The sequence below is a fragment of the Chelonia mydas genome, chromosome 2 (assembly GCF_015237465.2).
Source record: "Chelonia mydas isolate rCheMyd1 chromosome 2, rCheMyd1.pri.v2, whole genome shotgun sequence".
Classification (NCBI taxonomy): domain Eukaryota; kingdom Metazoa; phylum Chordata; order Testudines; family Cheloniidae; genus Chelonia; species Chelonia mydas.
Genome location: NC_057850.1, coordinates 27,339,501 through 27,356,577, shown reverse-complemented (window position 1 = coordinate 27,356,577; position 17,077 = coordinate 27,339,501). Strand labels below are relative to the sequence as shown.

Sequence of the window (17,077 nt, the reverse complement as noted above, 5' to 3'; positions counted from 1 at the left end):
TTTAAAACAAATTATCATACTTACTGCAGAATCATTCACATTTACTAGCTCCTTTATTTTTTCAAAATACCAAAAGGCCATAGTGAGAGGGGACTGTCTTCAAGGTTGTTGCTTTGTTGTTTTCTTTTGAGAAGCTATTTTTAGCTCCAGCAATTGAAGGAAAAATAAAAAGAAGAATAGAAACTTTTAAGTAAATAAAAACCCCTAGGACCTGAATCTGAATTCATTTATGGTGGCAGTTAGGAGTCACTGGAGTTATACCTGGCACAGTGAGATTAGAATCAGGCTATTAAAATCTATTTTTGCACTCTAACATTATAAAATGATTTCACTATTTTATGCCACTTTAGAATAATAGTTTGCATCAGGGCTGACAGCCTGTCAGCCATGCAGATGAGACAAAAAACTATGAAGAAATAAAATTACAGTGTAATGGAAAAGACGGCTGGAAGCCATACCACCATGGGCTGTGAGCTCATCAGAGAATACACACTAAGCGGTGTTGCCTTGGTCACTACATAGATGGGAGATCTCTGAGGAAATCTCCAACAGTGCTGCAGGAAGTGGTGGTGGGGACTTTGTAGGTGGCCCTCTTTGCTTGTGAGTCACTGTTTAATCAATGCTTTCTGTGATGCTAGAGAGCACTGTTCTGTGAGAGGTGCTGACATGCGGACAAGATGTAAAACCAAGGGTCTGACAACATGAGGTCATTTAAAGATCATGCTGGACTCTGTGCGGAACGGTAGAGCTGTTAATCCCAACATTCTGGTCCAATCCCAATGTGAACTTTTTTTTCCATGGTTGTTCTCTCTACTTCCAGCTCCATGTGGCTCCGTGGTGCAGAGTAAATAATTAAACTGTGTTCACAGAAATATAAACCTGGGCCTCTGTACTTTTCAAAGGGCTCAGGGTCTGATCCAAAGCCTATTGAAGTAGTCTTCCATTTGCAGTTTTTTATTGACTTGAATGAGCTTTGGATCAAGTCCTGTGTCCTTAACTCAGGATTTGGTCTAATGTATTTTGAAGCTCAATATTCTTCTCTTTAGGTATTTTCTTGTTTAGCCCATTCTACCTCAGTCAGCCTCCAAACATAGGGGTGGTTCTAGGCCAAACAACTCCTTTTATCCAGGCCCACTTCCTGCTTTTCCCTTCTGGCATATTTGTGCTGTAGTGACATTACATTATTCCCATAAATGATGACACACACCTTAATTATAACTGGTGGTAAAACTTTATTATTCAAGTTTAGATGTAACAGACATCTTTGCTGCCTGAAGATTGTTTGCATAAGAAATACACCAAGAACATGTTTGTGAGTAGAAATGAACATGCACTATGAGAAAAAAACATAAAACATAAAACAAAAAAAAAAAACCCCAACAACAGAAAACAAAAAAACCCAACATATCCATGTTTTGTAAGGACAGAACAACAAGAGTCAACATTCTAGAGTGAAATCAGGGCTACAAGTTTAAAGGGTTTTTTTTTTAAAGCAACATGAAATCATTCCATATGAAAAGACATTTCCCCCCTGCTGGTGAATTCTGCTGTAAGTAAAATTTCCAACGGCATTTTGAGAGGTTTCTTCATCCCCCACCTGCCCTTCTTTCCATTAGGCGCTCAGATACACGGTGATGGGCACAGTCGAAAAACCTGAATACAGCACAATATGTGGCTGCTGCCACACACTGTTTATTCTACGCATTTTGTCATACATTTACTAAATGTATTTTTAACTAAAAATCTTGTGAGATTTATCTAGTTGGGAACCACTAAACTCTTTTTTTAGTGTCTAAAGAAGAGACAAACCACTTCACCACCGATATAGGCTATATGTTATTATTAATTATATAGCACCCCAACAGCTGCCAACTCTTGAGAGCTCTATGAATCTAATGGGTCCCAAAAGGCAGGAGGGAATCCCACTTTTGGTGGAAAATTCTATGCAAATCACCCCTCCTGGCCCACTCCTCCTTCATGAGGAACTTGTGACTCCACCCTGCCAAGTTTTTACAGGAGGAAATCAGGAACTGGTGTGACTTTTTCATTTGTTGCCTTTATGGGAGGTAGCGCTGACAAGTCTGTTGCTGACACCTGCCACAAATAACTGTCTCCACTGGAGTGGAGAGAAATGCATCCACCGCTCTTCGTTCTGTAGGAGTAAACCTGTAGTCTCTTTCGCTTTTCCTGACCAGTATTGGAATAAGATGTCAAGTCAGCCAAGAAAAGTCAGTACACGGGCAACAATGGGAAGATAACTACAGAAGATACATGTATTTTAAAATAGCTATAGTTGACATGGAACCCAAACAGATAGCAGAATATATCCTCTGACATGGCAAGCAGGTATTTCTGTCTAATAAATAATATTGCACAGTCAGAAGATGGGCTGCTGAGCCTGTCTTTGACCCTCCCACCATCTGCAGGTGCCAAATTGGGTCACCACATTTCATGGCGTCTACATTTTATCATTGTATATTTATCTTAGTGCTGATCTTTTGTCTTTTGTCCCCTTTTTAGCTTGTTTTCTGTCAACTGATCTAAGACACCCACGGAATTTTTCATCCATCTCATCTTTTTGCGATGTCTCCATATTCCCTTTCGTAATGGCTGGCACCATTTATTTCAGGCGGAAGAAGGGGGCACAATGGCTAAGAAGTCTCCAACTTCCCTCCTCAGTCTCTATGGATATTGAGCGTGCCATATCTATGAAGATTTAAGGGGAGATTTTCATAGTAAACACTGGCAGTTAGGTACCTACCTCCTATTGAAAGTGAATGAGAATTAGGCACCTAACTGCTGTTTGTGCCTTTGAAAATCTTCCCATTAGTCTTTACCCCTGTCCAGCAATTAATTACAACAGTTCAACTTGCAAGAGGTGCTGCAGCACAATGCTACACAGGATATTAATCCTTAATTAGAGAGAAATACTGAGCTTCTTAACTAAGGGCAATGTTCCTCCTCAGGCATTTTAAAGATAGACTTGTTTAGGCCTACGTTTTCAAATGTGTCTACTAATTTTGGGGGCCCATGTTAAGACTGATTTTAAGAAACAATAAACACCCACAACAGCAGCTGGATTTTATGAGTCCTTGGAAATTTAGGCCCTAGGTGCCTCAAAGCTGAGCACAAAAACATTGACAGTTTTGGAAATTTAGACCTTAATGTTTTGATGTACATTGATTTGAATCAAAATGCATTATGGCCAGTAGGTCTGTGCCATCCCAGGCTTCAAACTATGAGCTGTTACTTCTTCTTTTTTTTTTTTAAATTTCAGGACTTTCATTTTTCTCTTCATTAATATCACCATGTAGGGAGAGTGGGAACCCAGGCTATTTCCTCCCACCCCCCCAAAAGACTATTTTTACTTCAAGAGAACAGGTTAGAACAAAATGTCATTACCTTTAGAAGTAGAATTTTTAGAACACATCAATACGTCATGGCGAGAACAATGGGTACATTTTCAAATTTCATTTGCACTCTATAGGTACAACGTTAACATTTAAAGCTCTGTCCTGTGCTCTGCACTTACAAGTTCGTATCTCTCCTTGTGCCCAAACCTCGCTATGCGTATTGGCTGGAAGGTATTTCCCCCATGTTGGCTTCTGCTTTGAGTTTAGCAAGAGGCATAATGAAACACAGGTCTGAGCACAAATCTTTATGATGAACGTGTGCACTACAGAATATTTTCCATGAAGATGCAGCTTCCAGAAGTAGAGAAGCCACAAGAAGTGCTAAGATTTATAGGAAGTATCCCAACACAGTAATTGTGCCAATAACCTCGAGGCGGCCACTTCTGAAGCCAATACAGCTGCTGCTATTTAAGCCTAACAAGTTTTTTGAGAGAGCTGATAAGGACACACGCTGGGCCTCTGACATAACAAGAGGAGAACAATCCATTTCAGTCCACAAAGAAACAGAACTATTGTTGGAAAACAATAGTCAACACAACCAGTCATTTCCTGGCACTGGTATTAAGCAGAAGATTCATCTTAAAAAATAAAACAAAAAACAAACAAACAAAAAAACAGAGGGAGAGGAATGTGGCACAATCCTTTGCTAACCTAGAACACCATTAAAGTGTTATAGAATTCAACCATGAATGGTGAAGAGGGATTGTCTGTACACTGCCCACAGTAAATGTGGCTGTTGTGGAAGAAATGGGTGGAGCAGGAAGGAATGCAAGCCTCAGGCTGAACAATAGCCTGTTTGTGCCTAACAAATTAGAGGGATTGTTCAATAACTTTTCATCCATGTGAAAATGTAACACGTAAAATACTGCCAAGGTCAGCAAGACCTTTGGGGATCAGCTGTGCAAGTGCTTCTCATGCATGGTGAATTTCTTGCGGGCTGCTTTAACTTGGCACATTTTTCAAAAGATTATCAAAGTGCTGTACGTTTAGGCCAGTTCCTCCCTGTTTTATACTTTCTCCAGCCCCTTCAAGACATTTCCCTCACCTTCCATTTCATCCTCCAACCTCCCAGTTTTCCCTGGTTAAGTGTCTCATAAGTGCACCAATTTCTAGAAGGGAGAACGATGAATTTCATGTAAGTTAAAAGCAAGAGCCTTTTTATAGTGCTTTAGTGTCAATTACATGGAAGTCTGAGATAGGTGGCATGTAAGTAAGATCAGAATAGGACCCTTTACATATAATCTCAAGTGAAGGGCTTCGGCCGGATATATTTTTATAGAACATTTTAAAAAATAAAATGCATGAATAGAAAAAAAAAGGCATCATAATATTAAAAAGACATTTTAAACTTCCTTTGCTGAAACATTCATGAACCAACTGAACTATACCTGCCATTCCACCTTAAGGAACTCAGACCCTGCACTGAGAAAAAGAAACAAACCCAAACAAAACAAAAAAGCGACTGCATAATATTGTAACAATGGAGTGCAATGCTACTACAGAATGCAATAAAAACATTAGCACTGGGTAGTCAAACAGCGCTTATCAAAATAATTTCTGAAATGTTTCCTCTGAAACACAGACAAAGCAATAAAAAGAGGATATATGTTTATCATTTTAAGCATAACAATGTGAGTTAAGAGCTTAAGAATACAAAAGTACTTGGAATGAATAGTGCTACCCTTTTTTTCCTAAGTAGGCATAAAAATATTTTCATTTCCTTCTTATTTTTCCATACCATTAATATCAACAAATGTCATTCATTTCATGTTATCGTTTATAACTTTAAATGCACACGCACAAAAAAGGATACCTACTGCAATAGAAATAGTTGCTTCATTACCTTGTTTGCTACATTTGCAAATGTAAACAGCGAGGCAGAGCCAGAGCCGACTCTAATGCATGATGGAATATCTTTGTTGCATATGTACACGGTAGAAAATAATTATTCAATATGTCAGGCACCATTATTTGAAATGTAATACATTAATATTTACTAGAAAAATAAGTTTTTTTTCTATTTGTTCTCCCAACTTCTTTAATGAAATAAGTTAATCTGACAGTGCATCCAGTAGCTTGTAATATCTTCTACATCCCTGTGGCAAACTAATAAACTACTGGTTGGGACATTATAATGACAAATTATTAAAGTCAGTTCTTTTACACTCTTGTAGCAAGCATGGAGACTTGTCAACAGCACCTTTAACCAATTGTTTAATATTTAGTTATTTAGCCCTATTTCCCTGAGCAGTTATGCTGCGGAGCTTTCCCTTCATGGATAGTTTTAACAAAGCTTTAAGTATTAAAAAGTACTATGAAGACATATTTAATGCTACTTAGCAAAAGCTGGTATAAGTTTAGTGAAGGGATTGACTGGTACATATATCAACATTAAGTCTATGTAGAAGTAACTTTAGATTCCAAGGTTTAGAAAGTACAGCTAATCAGAAAAAAAAAAAAAAATACAGCAGGTTACCTTGTTCTATGCAAATTAAGCCCACAGTGTGGCTTCTATATTAAAGACAATTTATTTGAGCAAAACGTTTTTAGTCTACACTGTGCCAGAAAAGGTATAGTGATAAAATGGTAGCTTAAAATTGGTTGAGTCTGACAAATGTCTTGATGAAACCAACGCCAAAGCTTTGAGGACAAGGTGACACTAAGGCATGTTTTAAGGCAGAAATTAGCCCAAATTAAAAATACTAAACGACTTCTGGACATTTGTATATTTAAGAAGTCTATTTCCTATATACAGTGTGCATTTGTTCACTATACACCTGCCAGCAATATATACAAACATACATTTTTGTATTCTAGCCAGTTACATAATAGCAAAAGTTTTAGTTGTCTGGAAAAAAAATGGTCATGTATATTTGTCCTAATTCATTGAATTCTAGATAGTTTTGGTAGGCCACGTACCAAATGATTATACTTTTTCCTCTCCGGCCACCATTCACTTTGTTTTTCCTTCTTGGTAACCCTCTCATTAAAAATAATAACAATAATAATAAAATAAAAAACAAAAGGAAAGAGAAAAGAACAAGGTATTTTATATTGGATAAGGCATGCTCTCTATTTGAAGTGCTTTATAGGTCTTCACAAGACATTACAAGCTATTGAATTCCCATCAAGGAAACCTATTTCTGTTTAATTGTGCTAAGTGCTAAGGTTTTACTCTTTAGGTTTTCCATTCTTTTCAGCTTGTGCATTGTTCCTGTGTAGGCCCCTCTGGATGTGAGTTGTAAAGTCATACTTGTCCGTGCAAAGATACTGGCATATGCTGCACTGGAAAGGTCCACTGTCACCATGGCAACTCATATGCAAAGCATACATCACTTCATCCAGAAAGACAATGCCACAGTGTGCACACTTGGTTGAAAGTTCGTCTTGAGTACTTCTATCGACTTTCTCTATTTTTAGTACATTCAAGGGACCTTCATTTTTTACATTTGGTGGTGCCTTAGTTTTCTCCTTGGAGGCACCATTTGCAGTTGGCCCAGGTCTGGAATGCTTTATCGCCAAATCTAGAGGAATGTCATTGTCTGATCCGACAGCTGAAAAATGAGGAGGCAGATTAAAGGTGGGATAAGGCACATAGTTTTGGCAAGGATTTGGTAGGCCAGGCACATGACTCAAGTAGTGTGGATTCCCAGGAACAGACAGCTTATATTTACTCCAGAATCTCAGCCAATCAGCTTCACTCTGAAAGTCATTGTGTACAAATGGAAGTCCAAAGAGTGGGTACTGGTATTTTTCAATAGGGCTTCCGGGTGGTGAATAATTTGGGTGCTTCGCAGGTCTCATGTATTTTTCTATTGGGCTGCCTCTCTCTGAGCTTCCTTTCCCTTCTGATATTGATGAACTATTTCCTGGGTCTCCAGAACTTTCCTGAGGACTTTTTATCTGAATGTGCAAAGGTTGCATCCTTTTGTGAATATCCAGAGTTTGACTGACCAGTATTGGCTGCTGAGAAGAATGGCTTTTAGTCAATGAACCCTGGGCCTCATATTTACTCAGGCTGGGAAGCTGAATTTCTCTCTGGTGACCTTCAGTTAAGTGATCATCTGACCTCCTCTCTAATGGGCTTCCATTGACTTGTTCCTCACCACTACCCCTCTGATGTTTGTTTAGCTGCTCAGCCTGAAGTGCCTCTGGGTTAAGGCGCTTTCTTGTTCGTCTCCTAATGATCTGTTCACCATTGTTCTGCTTAATGATGTTTAAAGGCCTGGGAGTCTGCATGGAACACATACATAATAAATAAAAGAAACACATTAAGTAAGCCTTAGTGACAATGTTCATGCAAATCTAAGTTGTACTTGAGTTAAGACCCACATTACAGGAAAGCTTTGGGGAATGTCTACTTCTACCAGTAAACAAGGTCAGCTAAAACACTGGAGGCAAACTCTTTATTTTAATAATAAAGCTATCAACTGATGTCTGTTGTTACCACATTAAATCTCCCATCTCATATCAGTTAACATACTGTATTTGTTTACTTAAACAGTCATTAAGTGCCCAACCCAATATGTGCTCAGTGCTCTCAACTCTCCCTGATGACAAGTTCTGTGTAAGAGTTAGGTAGTATTTATTATTAATTATTATTATTACTACTGCTATTACTATTATGTTGGGGAAGTCACGAGGAGTGGAAAAAGATGAAGGAACCTCCAGAAGGGGAGGAAGACAGGACCATATCGAGGAAGGCAGAGGGAGGGAGACACTGAAGTCTTCATCAGGACAGAGAGTATTTAGTTATCCGTTTGCTGTCTGCCCCAAAGATGCAGTGCAGGTGGAGAGAGAACTATTATGAGAGACCTCTTATGTGAGCACTGAAAGTACTTTTATAAGAAGCAGAAGGAGCAGGGGGAGGGACCATAGCCAGCCCTCTCCACAAGAAAGTGGTGAAAGATGGTGTTGAAAGATGATACGTGCCGCTCTATTGGGCAGACATTAAAGGAGAGCAAGAACAGTCTAAAAGTCATTTCAGTTCGGCATTCTAGTAGCTGATGTTGATCTCAACCAAATGTGCACAGAATCCTAGGGTGGCTAAGGGCCAACAGACTGCTCTGTGCCCTGCCCACTCAGAAGTGTATTTGGATTTTTTTCCCTCTCCTTAATGTCATGTTAAAGTGTTGACTAAAGTCTGGACTAAACTCAATATTTTGAACAACTGGTGCCACATGTGAGATGTTATAATTTATATATCTATACATTGATAACTTTAAATTAACATTAAAAAGTCCAGTATTGGACTTCATTATTTTTATAGAGCTATTTTCTGTCTTGACTTGCCATCTTCGTCTCCCCTTTCGCCTATTTCTCCCCCTAAGGTCGCCTCATTCTAATGGTTAATTGCATCCTAGCCACAGCTGCTACTTGCTAAGCTGTTACTTTCTATTAAAAATCTAAATCAGAAGAAATATAAACTTTGATTTAGACATTTAATAAGTAGTAAAATTTTAACTCAGCAAAAGAGCCACAACTGAAACACAGTTATCTCAATGGGATAGCACGAAGGCTAAAGTGGGACAAAATCATATTTAAGAGAAAATTAGAACATTTTAATATAGGTATCATGCAAATAAATTGTATAATTTACATTATTAATAATCATTTTAACATGCATAAATAGGAATATATACTTTCTAGTACTAGCTCAAGGATCTTTTCTCATCGTAAGACTATCCTAAGAATGTGTCATAGGAGTATGGTGAAAAGGGTGCTCAACGCTGTTGAACTTTGCTTCATCTCTCACATGACAGTCTTCTTATTCACCCACTGTATTACATTCTCCTAGCAGTATGGATTCCTGATCTGGTTTGACTGCTTAAACAAAACATTAATTTTAACTCCTCATATTACAGGGTGTGAGCCTGCAAATGATTAACACACTTGACTTTACTCATGTGAGAAGAGTTGTCCACAAGCCTATTTGCAGGAGCAGGTCTTTAAAATTGTATGCCAGTATGTCTATACTGCAATCAGACACACGTGGCTGGGCTGTGCCAGCTGAGTTGGGCTCGCAGATGTAGGCCTTAGGGACTGTTTAATTACGGTGTAGACATTTGGGCTTGGGCTGAAGCCTGAGCTTTGGGACCCTCCCATCTTGCAGGGTCTTAGCCCAAATATTTACACTGCAATTAAGCAGCTTCTTAGTCCAATTCCTGCGAGCGCGAGTCAGCTGGTATGGACCAGCCACAGGGTTTTAATTGCACTTTAATTGCACCAAGTGTTTAACATATGTGCCTGATCCTGCAAATACTTAAGCATCTGAATTACTTTACTCATGTGTCTATTCTCCAACTGAGTTAAATGGATTAGTCACTTCAGCAGAGTCTCTCACAAACTTAATAGTTCACATGAATAGGCAGCAAACATATATTTTGATACTTATGGACTGTTCAAGGTATACAGAAACTATACTGGAGCCCTTAATGTGGTGAATAATAGAAAAAAATAGCAAACATTTTATTTTTTTAAAAATCTTAGATTTGTCAGAGATGTTATTACATCTTGCATATTATATTTTTATTCTGATCATGTGATTTGTGAATAATTTGCCCAGCTCTCTACAGTTGGTCAAATTATAAAAACAATGTGATTAATTTATTTTAAAAGTATCACAAAATTCACTGAATACATTATTTGATGAATATTATTAGACCTCTTAGCTGTTCAACATGATGTGAAATTGGTGTGACCTGACTATGCTAAAAGAAAGTGAGTCTGATATTGAAGTTCTTACTCCAGGGCAACTCCCACTGAATCTGTTTGGGAATCTGATTTGATCTGAGTAAGAACTGTTGAGATAGGTCACGTCATCCAAGTCTGATTAAGATTAGAGGGATGCAAAATGAATAAAAATACACTATAATTTGTGGCAAAAGCCAAAATGGTTAAATTCTGGTATTTTGAGAAGAGCGACACTATAGGAAAGAGATCCCTTTTTTGTGTTTACAAATCTACACCCTGTGTATATTCTTGAACATACGGCATTTATAATGAGCTAGATACAATTTTCAGCAGTAAAAATGTTTTTAAAATTGGCCAGTTGAAAATGACTATAAATGGTAAAATGATTGTGTGTATTTGTAGGGACCATGATAAATTTGTGAGGGTTTGATTAAAATGAGCAACAACGTTCATTGCACCATGTCTTAAAAATAATTAAAAATTAATCAAAAGTATCAAAGAAGTGCTAATGTGAACCACAGGAAAAGCCACTAAAACACAAACCTTTGCCAGTCACTATTAACAAGTGGTATTTGAGATTTCACCAACAAATTTTACGCAACACTGAACTGTTTTCTTCCAAAAATTATAGATTCAAGTTGAAAAAAACTCTTTGAACTTGCCAAATTGTTTCAATCAAAATCCCTCTTCCCCCACCCAAAAAAATCAGAAAAAAAAATCAAAGTGTTTTGTTTCAACATTTTTAAACAAAATGTTTCAATTTTTTAATGCAAACAATGCTTTGTTTTGAATTTTATTTCAATTTTCTGTTTTGAAAAGGTAATCTCCCCCCCCCCCCTCCAAAAAATCTAATGAACAGAATGTTTCCTTTGACCTAAAATGAATTGTTTTGGAGGTTTCAATTGCCAAAAAGGACAAAAAAATCATTTGGGTCAACCCCAAAATAACTTTTTTTTTTCCAGTTTGGACACCAAATCAAATAATTATTTATTCAGACAGCTCTATCTGAGATATCAGACTTATCTGTTATTTTTAATATAGAGAAACATAGTATCTTAGTTACAACTGTATGATTACAGTGGCAAATATTGACATTATAATGGTAATCACTGTACATGTAAATATTAAGCATCTAATCAGAGTTTGGTGATTAAAGGTCCAAAGCTTGCAAATGTGGGTAATTTTACTCACAAATGTAACATTGTTTAATTTAATGGGTTTCCTTGCACACACAACTCACTTTACTCACATAAATAAATACCCACAGGATTGGGCCTTAAATTAACAATCACATAATCCTAGCCTTCTTTTACAGACAATCTGAATAATGTTTGATTTTCCAATAATAATCACAAAAGTAAGTTCAACCTCCATTTTGGATGCAGAATAGAACTCGGTGACATTTTCCCAGTTTATTTGCCAAAAAATGCAGTTTCAGCCTGACCAAAACTATTTGTGAATTCAAGTCAAATCCAGTGAATATTTTTAACCAAAAAATTTTTTTTATGTCAACATGTTTATTTTTGACATTTTAAAAATGAAACATTTGACTTTTCATTCTGAAATGGCATTTAAGAAATCAAACAAACAAACAAATCCACCAAGCAAGCAAGCAAGCAAACAAACAATAAAAAAAAAGCATAAATAACACCCCAAAGTGAAACAAAACAAAAAGAAAAAAAAAATTTGGGTCGAACAAAATTGTCTTTCCTTTCAAAATCACTTTAGCACACTCACAAGGCATGCATTTTCTTTAAAACAGAAAACATATTTGGGACTTGAGGAGAACTTCATGAGGATGTTGTATTCAGACAGTTCCATCCACAGATCATTAGTTGCATGTCAGTCCAGCGTGTCCCAAGATGATGTTTGACTGGTTGGGTTGTTTTCTATCTAAAAACTGTTCTATTTAACCCCAAACGACAGCATTTAGCAATTACAGTTGACATTTTAGATTGCTGGTCAGGCTGCAATTAGAATATTGTAAAAAAAAATATATTTTCCAGAAAACAGCTGCTGTGGGACTTGAGTAAGCAGTAATGTCTGATGGCTTGCACACGGGACTGGGGATATGATTTCCAGAAGTACCTGTGTCCCATTTTCAAAGTGACTTAGGCACTTAAAAGTCAAAGTGTAACTGAAATTCAATGGAACTTAAGATCCTAAGTCACTTTCAAAAATGGGGAGAGGAGGTTTTTGAAAATTTTGCCCTGACAACCATAAACTCAGATTTCCAATCTTGGCTCTGAGCCTAACTTCACACGTTGCCTTGGCAAAGTCCCAAACTCTTTACCTTAATTTCCCTGTCTGTAAAACAATGATAATTACCCATCTCACAGGGATGTTGTAATGATTAGTTAGTTAATGGGCCCAATTCTGCTCACCTTCCTCTCCCAAGTAATTCCATCAAAGTTATTAGCAGAACTCACATAAACTCATATTTGACATTCGGGATCCATCCTAGAAAATTCTGAGTACTGTACTTTAGCCCCAATCCGAAAAAGCACTTAAACATGGCCTTGCTGAATCACTACCAGGGTGCTCAGCACCTTTCAGGATCGAGCCCAATATTTGAATGATGGAAAGCAACATAGATAACCAGTGATGATATTATTATTACTTACTTCATGCCCAATCGAATAAAATGCTGAATTTTACTCCTGCAAAGTACTGAATGCCTTCAACTGAGCAGCTTCAAAGAAAGTTGAGGGCTCTCAGTATTTGCAGTAGATTATAAGCATCACATAGATTTGGGCTCTCTATATAAGGAAAATAAAACAATACAACTTTAAGATATTTATTAAAAGAAGAGAAGGGGGGAAAAAGAGAAAAATATAATTATATAGGCAAGAAGCAATGTTTTTATTTCTGATTTCTAATTTTAGGAACTTTTTTTCTGGACTCCTACCCAAATATGAGCTTTGTTCAATTTGGAGAGCTTTTGTTACAACATACTGTATGTATTTAAATGAAATTCCCAGAAAGGAAACCATTTTTCCTTATTCTGTATCAAAATAATTAAATGCATCACTGGTGATCTCAAACATGTCTCCCCACAGCATCCCAGCTTGTTTCATAATGAATCACATCTGATCCCAAAGTGACCATACTGAAAAAAACCCTGTTAGGAAATTAACTGCAGGCCAGGGAGTGGTAGTAATCATACAACCAGACAAGACCACAGCTGCCCAGCTTCAGCTTAGCTATATAAACCTTTTTCCTGAACAAACTAGTAAGTTCTTCCTACCGAATGAAGCTTCTGATAGAGGCCACACGCATTGCATACATATCCACCATTTGCATTCTTTCGCCAGAGAGAGGTCTTTGTGGTCAGGCAATTGGCACAAAAAACTCCTGAGCCTCTACGTCTCTGAAACAGGAAGAAAAAAAAAGATAGGTCAAAGGTGAGTCACATGATCTGCGGAGTTAGGACAAATCAACACAGGAGTTTTGTCTCTAGACTGGCAACAATGACAGTATAAAACCACCCGGCCCATAATGAGGTCAGGTTCAATTGTGCTTAATAGTCACCACTGATTTTCATTATAATTAACCCTACAGTGATGGATGAGGTGTGTGAAACACCAAAGCCTTTTCAGAATAACAGCTTTAACTTTTTGAACTTTAGATTTTGGGACTTTAATGTTGGTTTCTAAATGGTGAATTCTGAAATACACTCTTTTGGACCTGACAGAGAACACGCTGCAAAGCTTTGCTGTTTTGTTCACTGCGCTTCCATTGCGAACCTTTTTTTTTTTTTTTTTTTGGTTTGTTTTATTTCAAAGTGAGATCAGCAACAAGTCTAAAAATACATCAGTTCCAATTAATTCCAGTTTGCATCTGCTCATACCAGTTCCTGTAGCAGAGCTTATACTTCATTAACAGACTGCATGACTTTCAATTACAGTCTTTCCCCACTTAATTCTAAAATCTACATATACTGCCACATATTTCCCACAGCCAGCTGAGAAGCAGGAGTAACCTCTGCCAAACAAATAAGAGTACAGTGATACTAATGAGACATCTTTTGAACTTCATCCGAAACCCAGACAACACGGTCTCATCAATGGATTGATTGATTTATTTTATTTTAGTCAGGCAAAGAAAGACATGGCACAGTTCCTCCAAATACAAATTGATTTTTAACCAGGCTGAGCGCTGCATTCATCAACTTTAATAATGATCCAAGAATATTTAGAAATAGACACGTTTATGAGTATTGCTTCTTACATTTTTTCTATGGAATAATGATTTCAGTAAGCTTCTCATTTAAACAAAAGTAAGGCTGTGTTTGTGGGCATAAATACTAAGCAGAAAATGGAATTCTTTAGCTGAAAAAAAAAATCTGAATTTCAACTCTGCTCCCCACTTGCAAAGAAAATAATTTAATAAGAAGTTTTCATCTCAGATAAGAATGGGTTGGTATGGGGGAGAATAGTCTGGGTGAAAACTAATTTCATTATAAATTAAAAATTACTAATACTATAACTCAAAATTTCAGGGTTTCATAAAATTTAAGTAATTTATTTAACTTTAATCCATACTGTGGAAGAGTGGTATTCATGCCAAAAAAATACAATGGTTATAATTGTACTCTGATACATTTCAAATGGAAAGCTTTCTGCAGACATAATTTTGGCTTCAAGACTGGAACACTTTCTTGGCATTGAAAGGGCATTTGATTCATCGGGTGTTTCACAATGTATCACTAAAAAGACCTGGTGAGCAGCCAGTTCCCTATAGGGTAATTTTTCCATCCAGATGCAAGTGCTATCAGAGGCCCTCGTCAGCTAAACTAATTATGATCTTGCATTTGCTGATGCCTGCTCACTCCAACGTTCGACATCCTCCATTAATCATCAATACAAGGAAAATGAATGAAACGTAAAGAAACGAGGACCGGTAAGCTGCACAGCCATAAAAATCTGAAATGAGTGCAATAATTTAACAAGATTGGGGAAATGTTTTTAGTGAGCACAAAGTCAGGCGAACAATTGCCCTTTTAAACCAAGAACACAATTTTGTTAGTATAGCAGATTGTGCTACTTTAAGGTGATATAATCAAATCTAGACGGTTATCGAGATAATCTCTCTTCCACATTATTCCCTTACTCCTTCCCCTAAATCAGAATCAGCTTTTTCTAAATCTGGATGCTACAAGTCCAAACTGTATATGACAGAGTTCAGCATGCACTCAACTTAGTGCATTTGTTAAACGTAATCCATGTTGGGAACGCATTTTTACCTAATAAGTAAATAACTGAAGCGTCTCGTTTCTTTTGTGGCTACCCAGCCAGCTTATCTTTGCCAAACTTCACCTGACTGCCAAATTATTTTCCTTAGGGTGTAATAAAAGTTTCACTAACCTAACCCCAATTTGGTCCATATGAAGGTTTCTAAATCAAAACAACTTTATATGGCCAGGATGCAGATTCTATCACGGAACCACTCTGTTATTCCTAGTGTTTCCTCCTTGAGAGTATGAGTTCTTGGTGTGGTGTGTTAAAGAAGGTGGAGTACTAATCTGAGTGAGTCTATCCACCCTTTTCACTGTTCTGTGCCTGATGGCTGCATGCAGCAAAATGCCCTCTAACAAGGTAATGGAAGACATAATAAATATAAAATTATGACAAGGTAACCCAGGCTGTAGCATGTCCAAATAGCTTTCTCACATATATGAATGGTGGAACCGAAGGTGCACAGAACTCATGGAATATTTACACCCTACCCCTTTGTTAGGCTCTATGACATTACTGTCGCACAGCATTGCTCAAAAGAGTAATTTTAATTAATTTTAATAAAGAAGGAAGGTCCAGTCAAGGCTGTACATTAATTCCAATAAAAGAAGATCATGCTAAGTTTTGAGTAAGTTCCCAAAACTATGGAAAACAGAATCACAAAAGTTGTATCTCTGCTGACTTGGTAAATACATTTTTTAAAATATTTTTTGAGATTTTCAAAGCAGTGCAGGGGATTCAGCCACACGTCCGCCACTATAATTAATTGAAGATATGTGGATACATTCCCTGCACTGATCTGAAAATTCCAATTACTGCCTTTAATTCGTTTAGCTTATTTTTTTACATCTTATTTCTATGTCACTTTCAGTTCATAGTAAGATAATCAGAGATTATCTTCCTTCCATCTGAGGATCTCAGTGTGTTTTAGGAGCATTAATGAATTAAGTCTCATAACATCCCCGCAAGAATAATATTATACCTATTTTTTTTTTTTGAAGCAGACACACAGAAATTTTAAGTTGACTTGTTTGAGGTCACTTAGGAAGACTGTGGCAGAGTCAAAACTCCTGACTCCCAGTTCTGTCTATTAACCAGAAAACATCCTTCCTCTCAAAGTATAACCAAGTATAATGCTCACGTCTTGTGAGAAACCAAGGGAGCTATTTTTATAAGCGTACATTTGTTTACCTTAAAAACATTATTGTTATGTAGTTTCCTTCTCCTAATGAAACCAGTCTTTTAACAAAGAAAATATAAAAGTATCCTTTTTGCTCTCTCCAAATAGTTTCTGTTGTATTTAAAGTTTTACAAAGGCTGATGTCCAGCACAGATTATCAAAAATATTTACTTAGTGTAACTTTTGTTTTTAACCCATATGTATTTTTATGGCTTGAGCCAGCCTAGTGTTTACTCTACAACCTTTGTGTTCGCTAGTAACTTCCAGTGATGATGGCAAATTCATAGCATGGATCCTTTTTCTATATCCTTTGTTAAGGAGCAGTCATTATGGTCCCAGGTCAGCAAAGCACATAGGTACTTAAGTTCATCCCTCTTCAGCAAAGCACTTATGTACTTCCTTACGGCGCTCTGACTTAAATAAGACTTATGCATGTGCTCAAGTGCTTTGGTGAATACTGGCAGCAATTAATAGAAATTAGTTGTTAGATTTTTTGGCCTTTCGTTCACATGAACACATACACTATCATAGCACAACAGTGTCACAACAGCAGC

General features: G+C 37.1%; 1 protein-coding gene across 4 annotated transcripts in view; it reads right to left on the bottom strand.

The window, feature by feature from the left end:
* Positions 1 to 1,212: 1,212 nt before the first annotated feature.
* Positions 1,213 to 17,077, bottom strand: part of TRPS1 (transcriptional repressor GATA binding 1) — a 252,814-nt gene continuing 236,949 nt past the window's right edge. For all 4 annotated transcript variants that reach the window (XM_037892095.2, XM_037892096.2, XM_027828561.3 and 1 more), the window contains 2 exons: positions 13,354 to 13,476; positions 1,213 to 7,646 (listed from right to left, as the gene is read on the bottom strand). In XM_037892095.2, the coding sequence (XP_037748023.1) occupies positions 6,585 to 7,646; positions 13,354 to 13,476 (1,185 nt within the window). In that variant the 3' untranslated portion in view covers positions 1,213 to 6,584. The remainder of the gene's footprint in view (positions 7,647 to 13,353; positions 13,477 to 17,077) is intronic.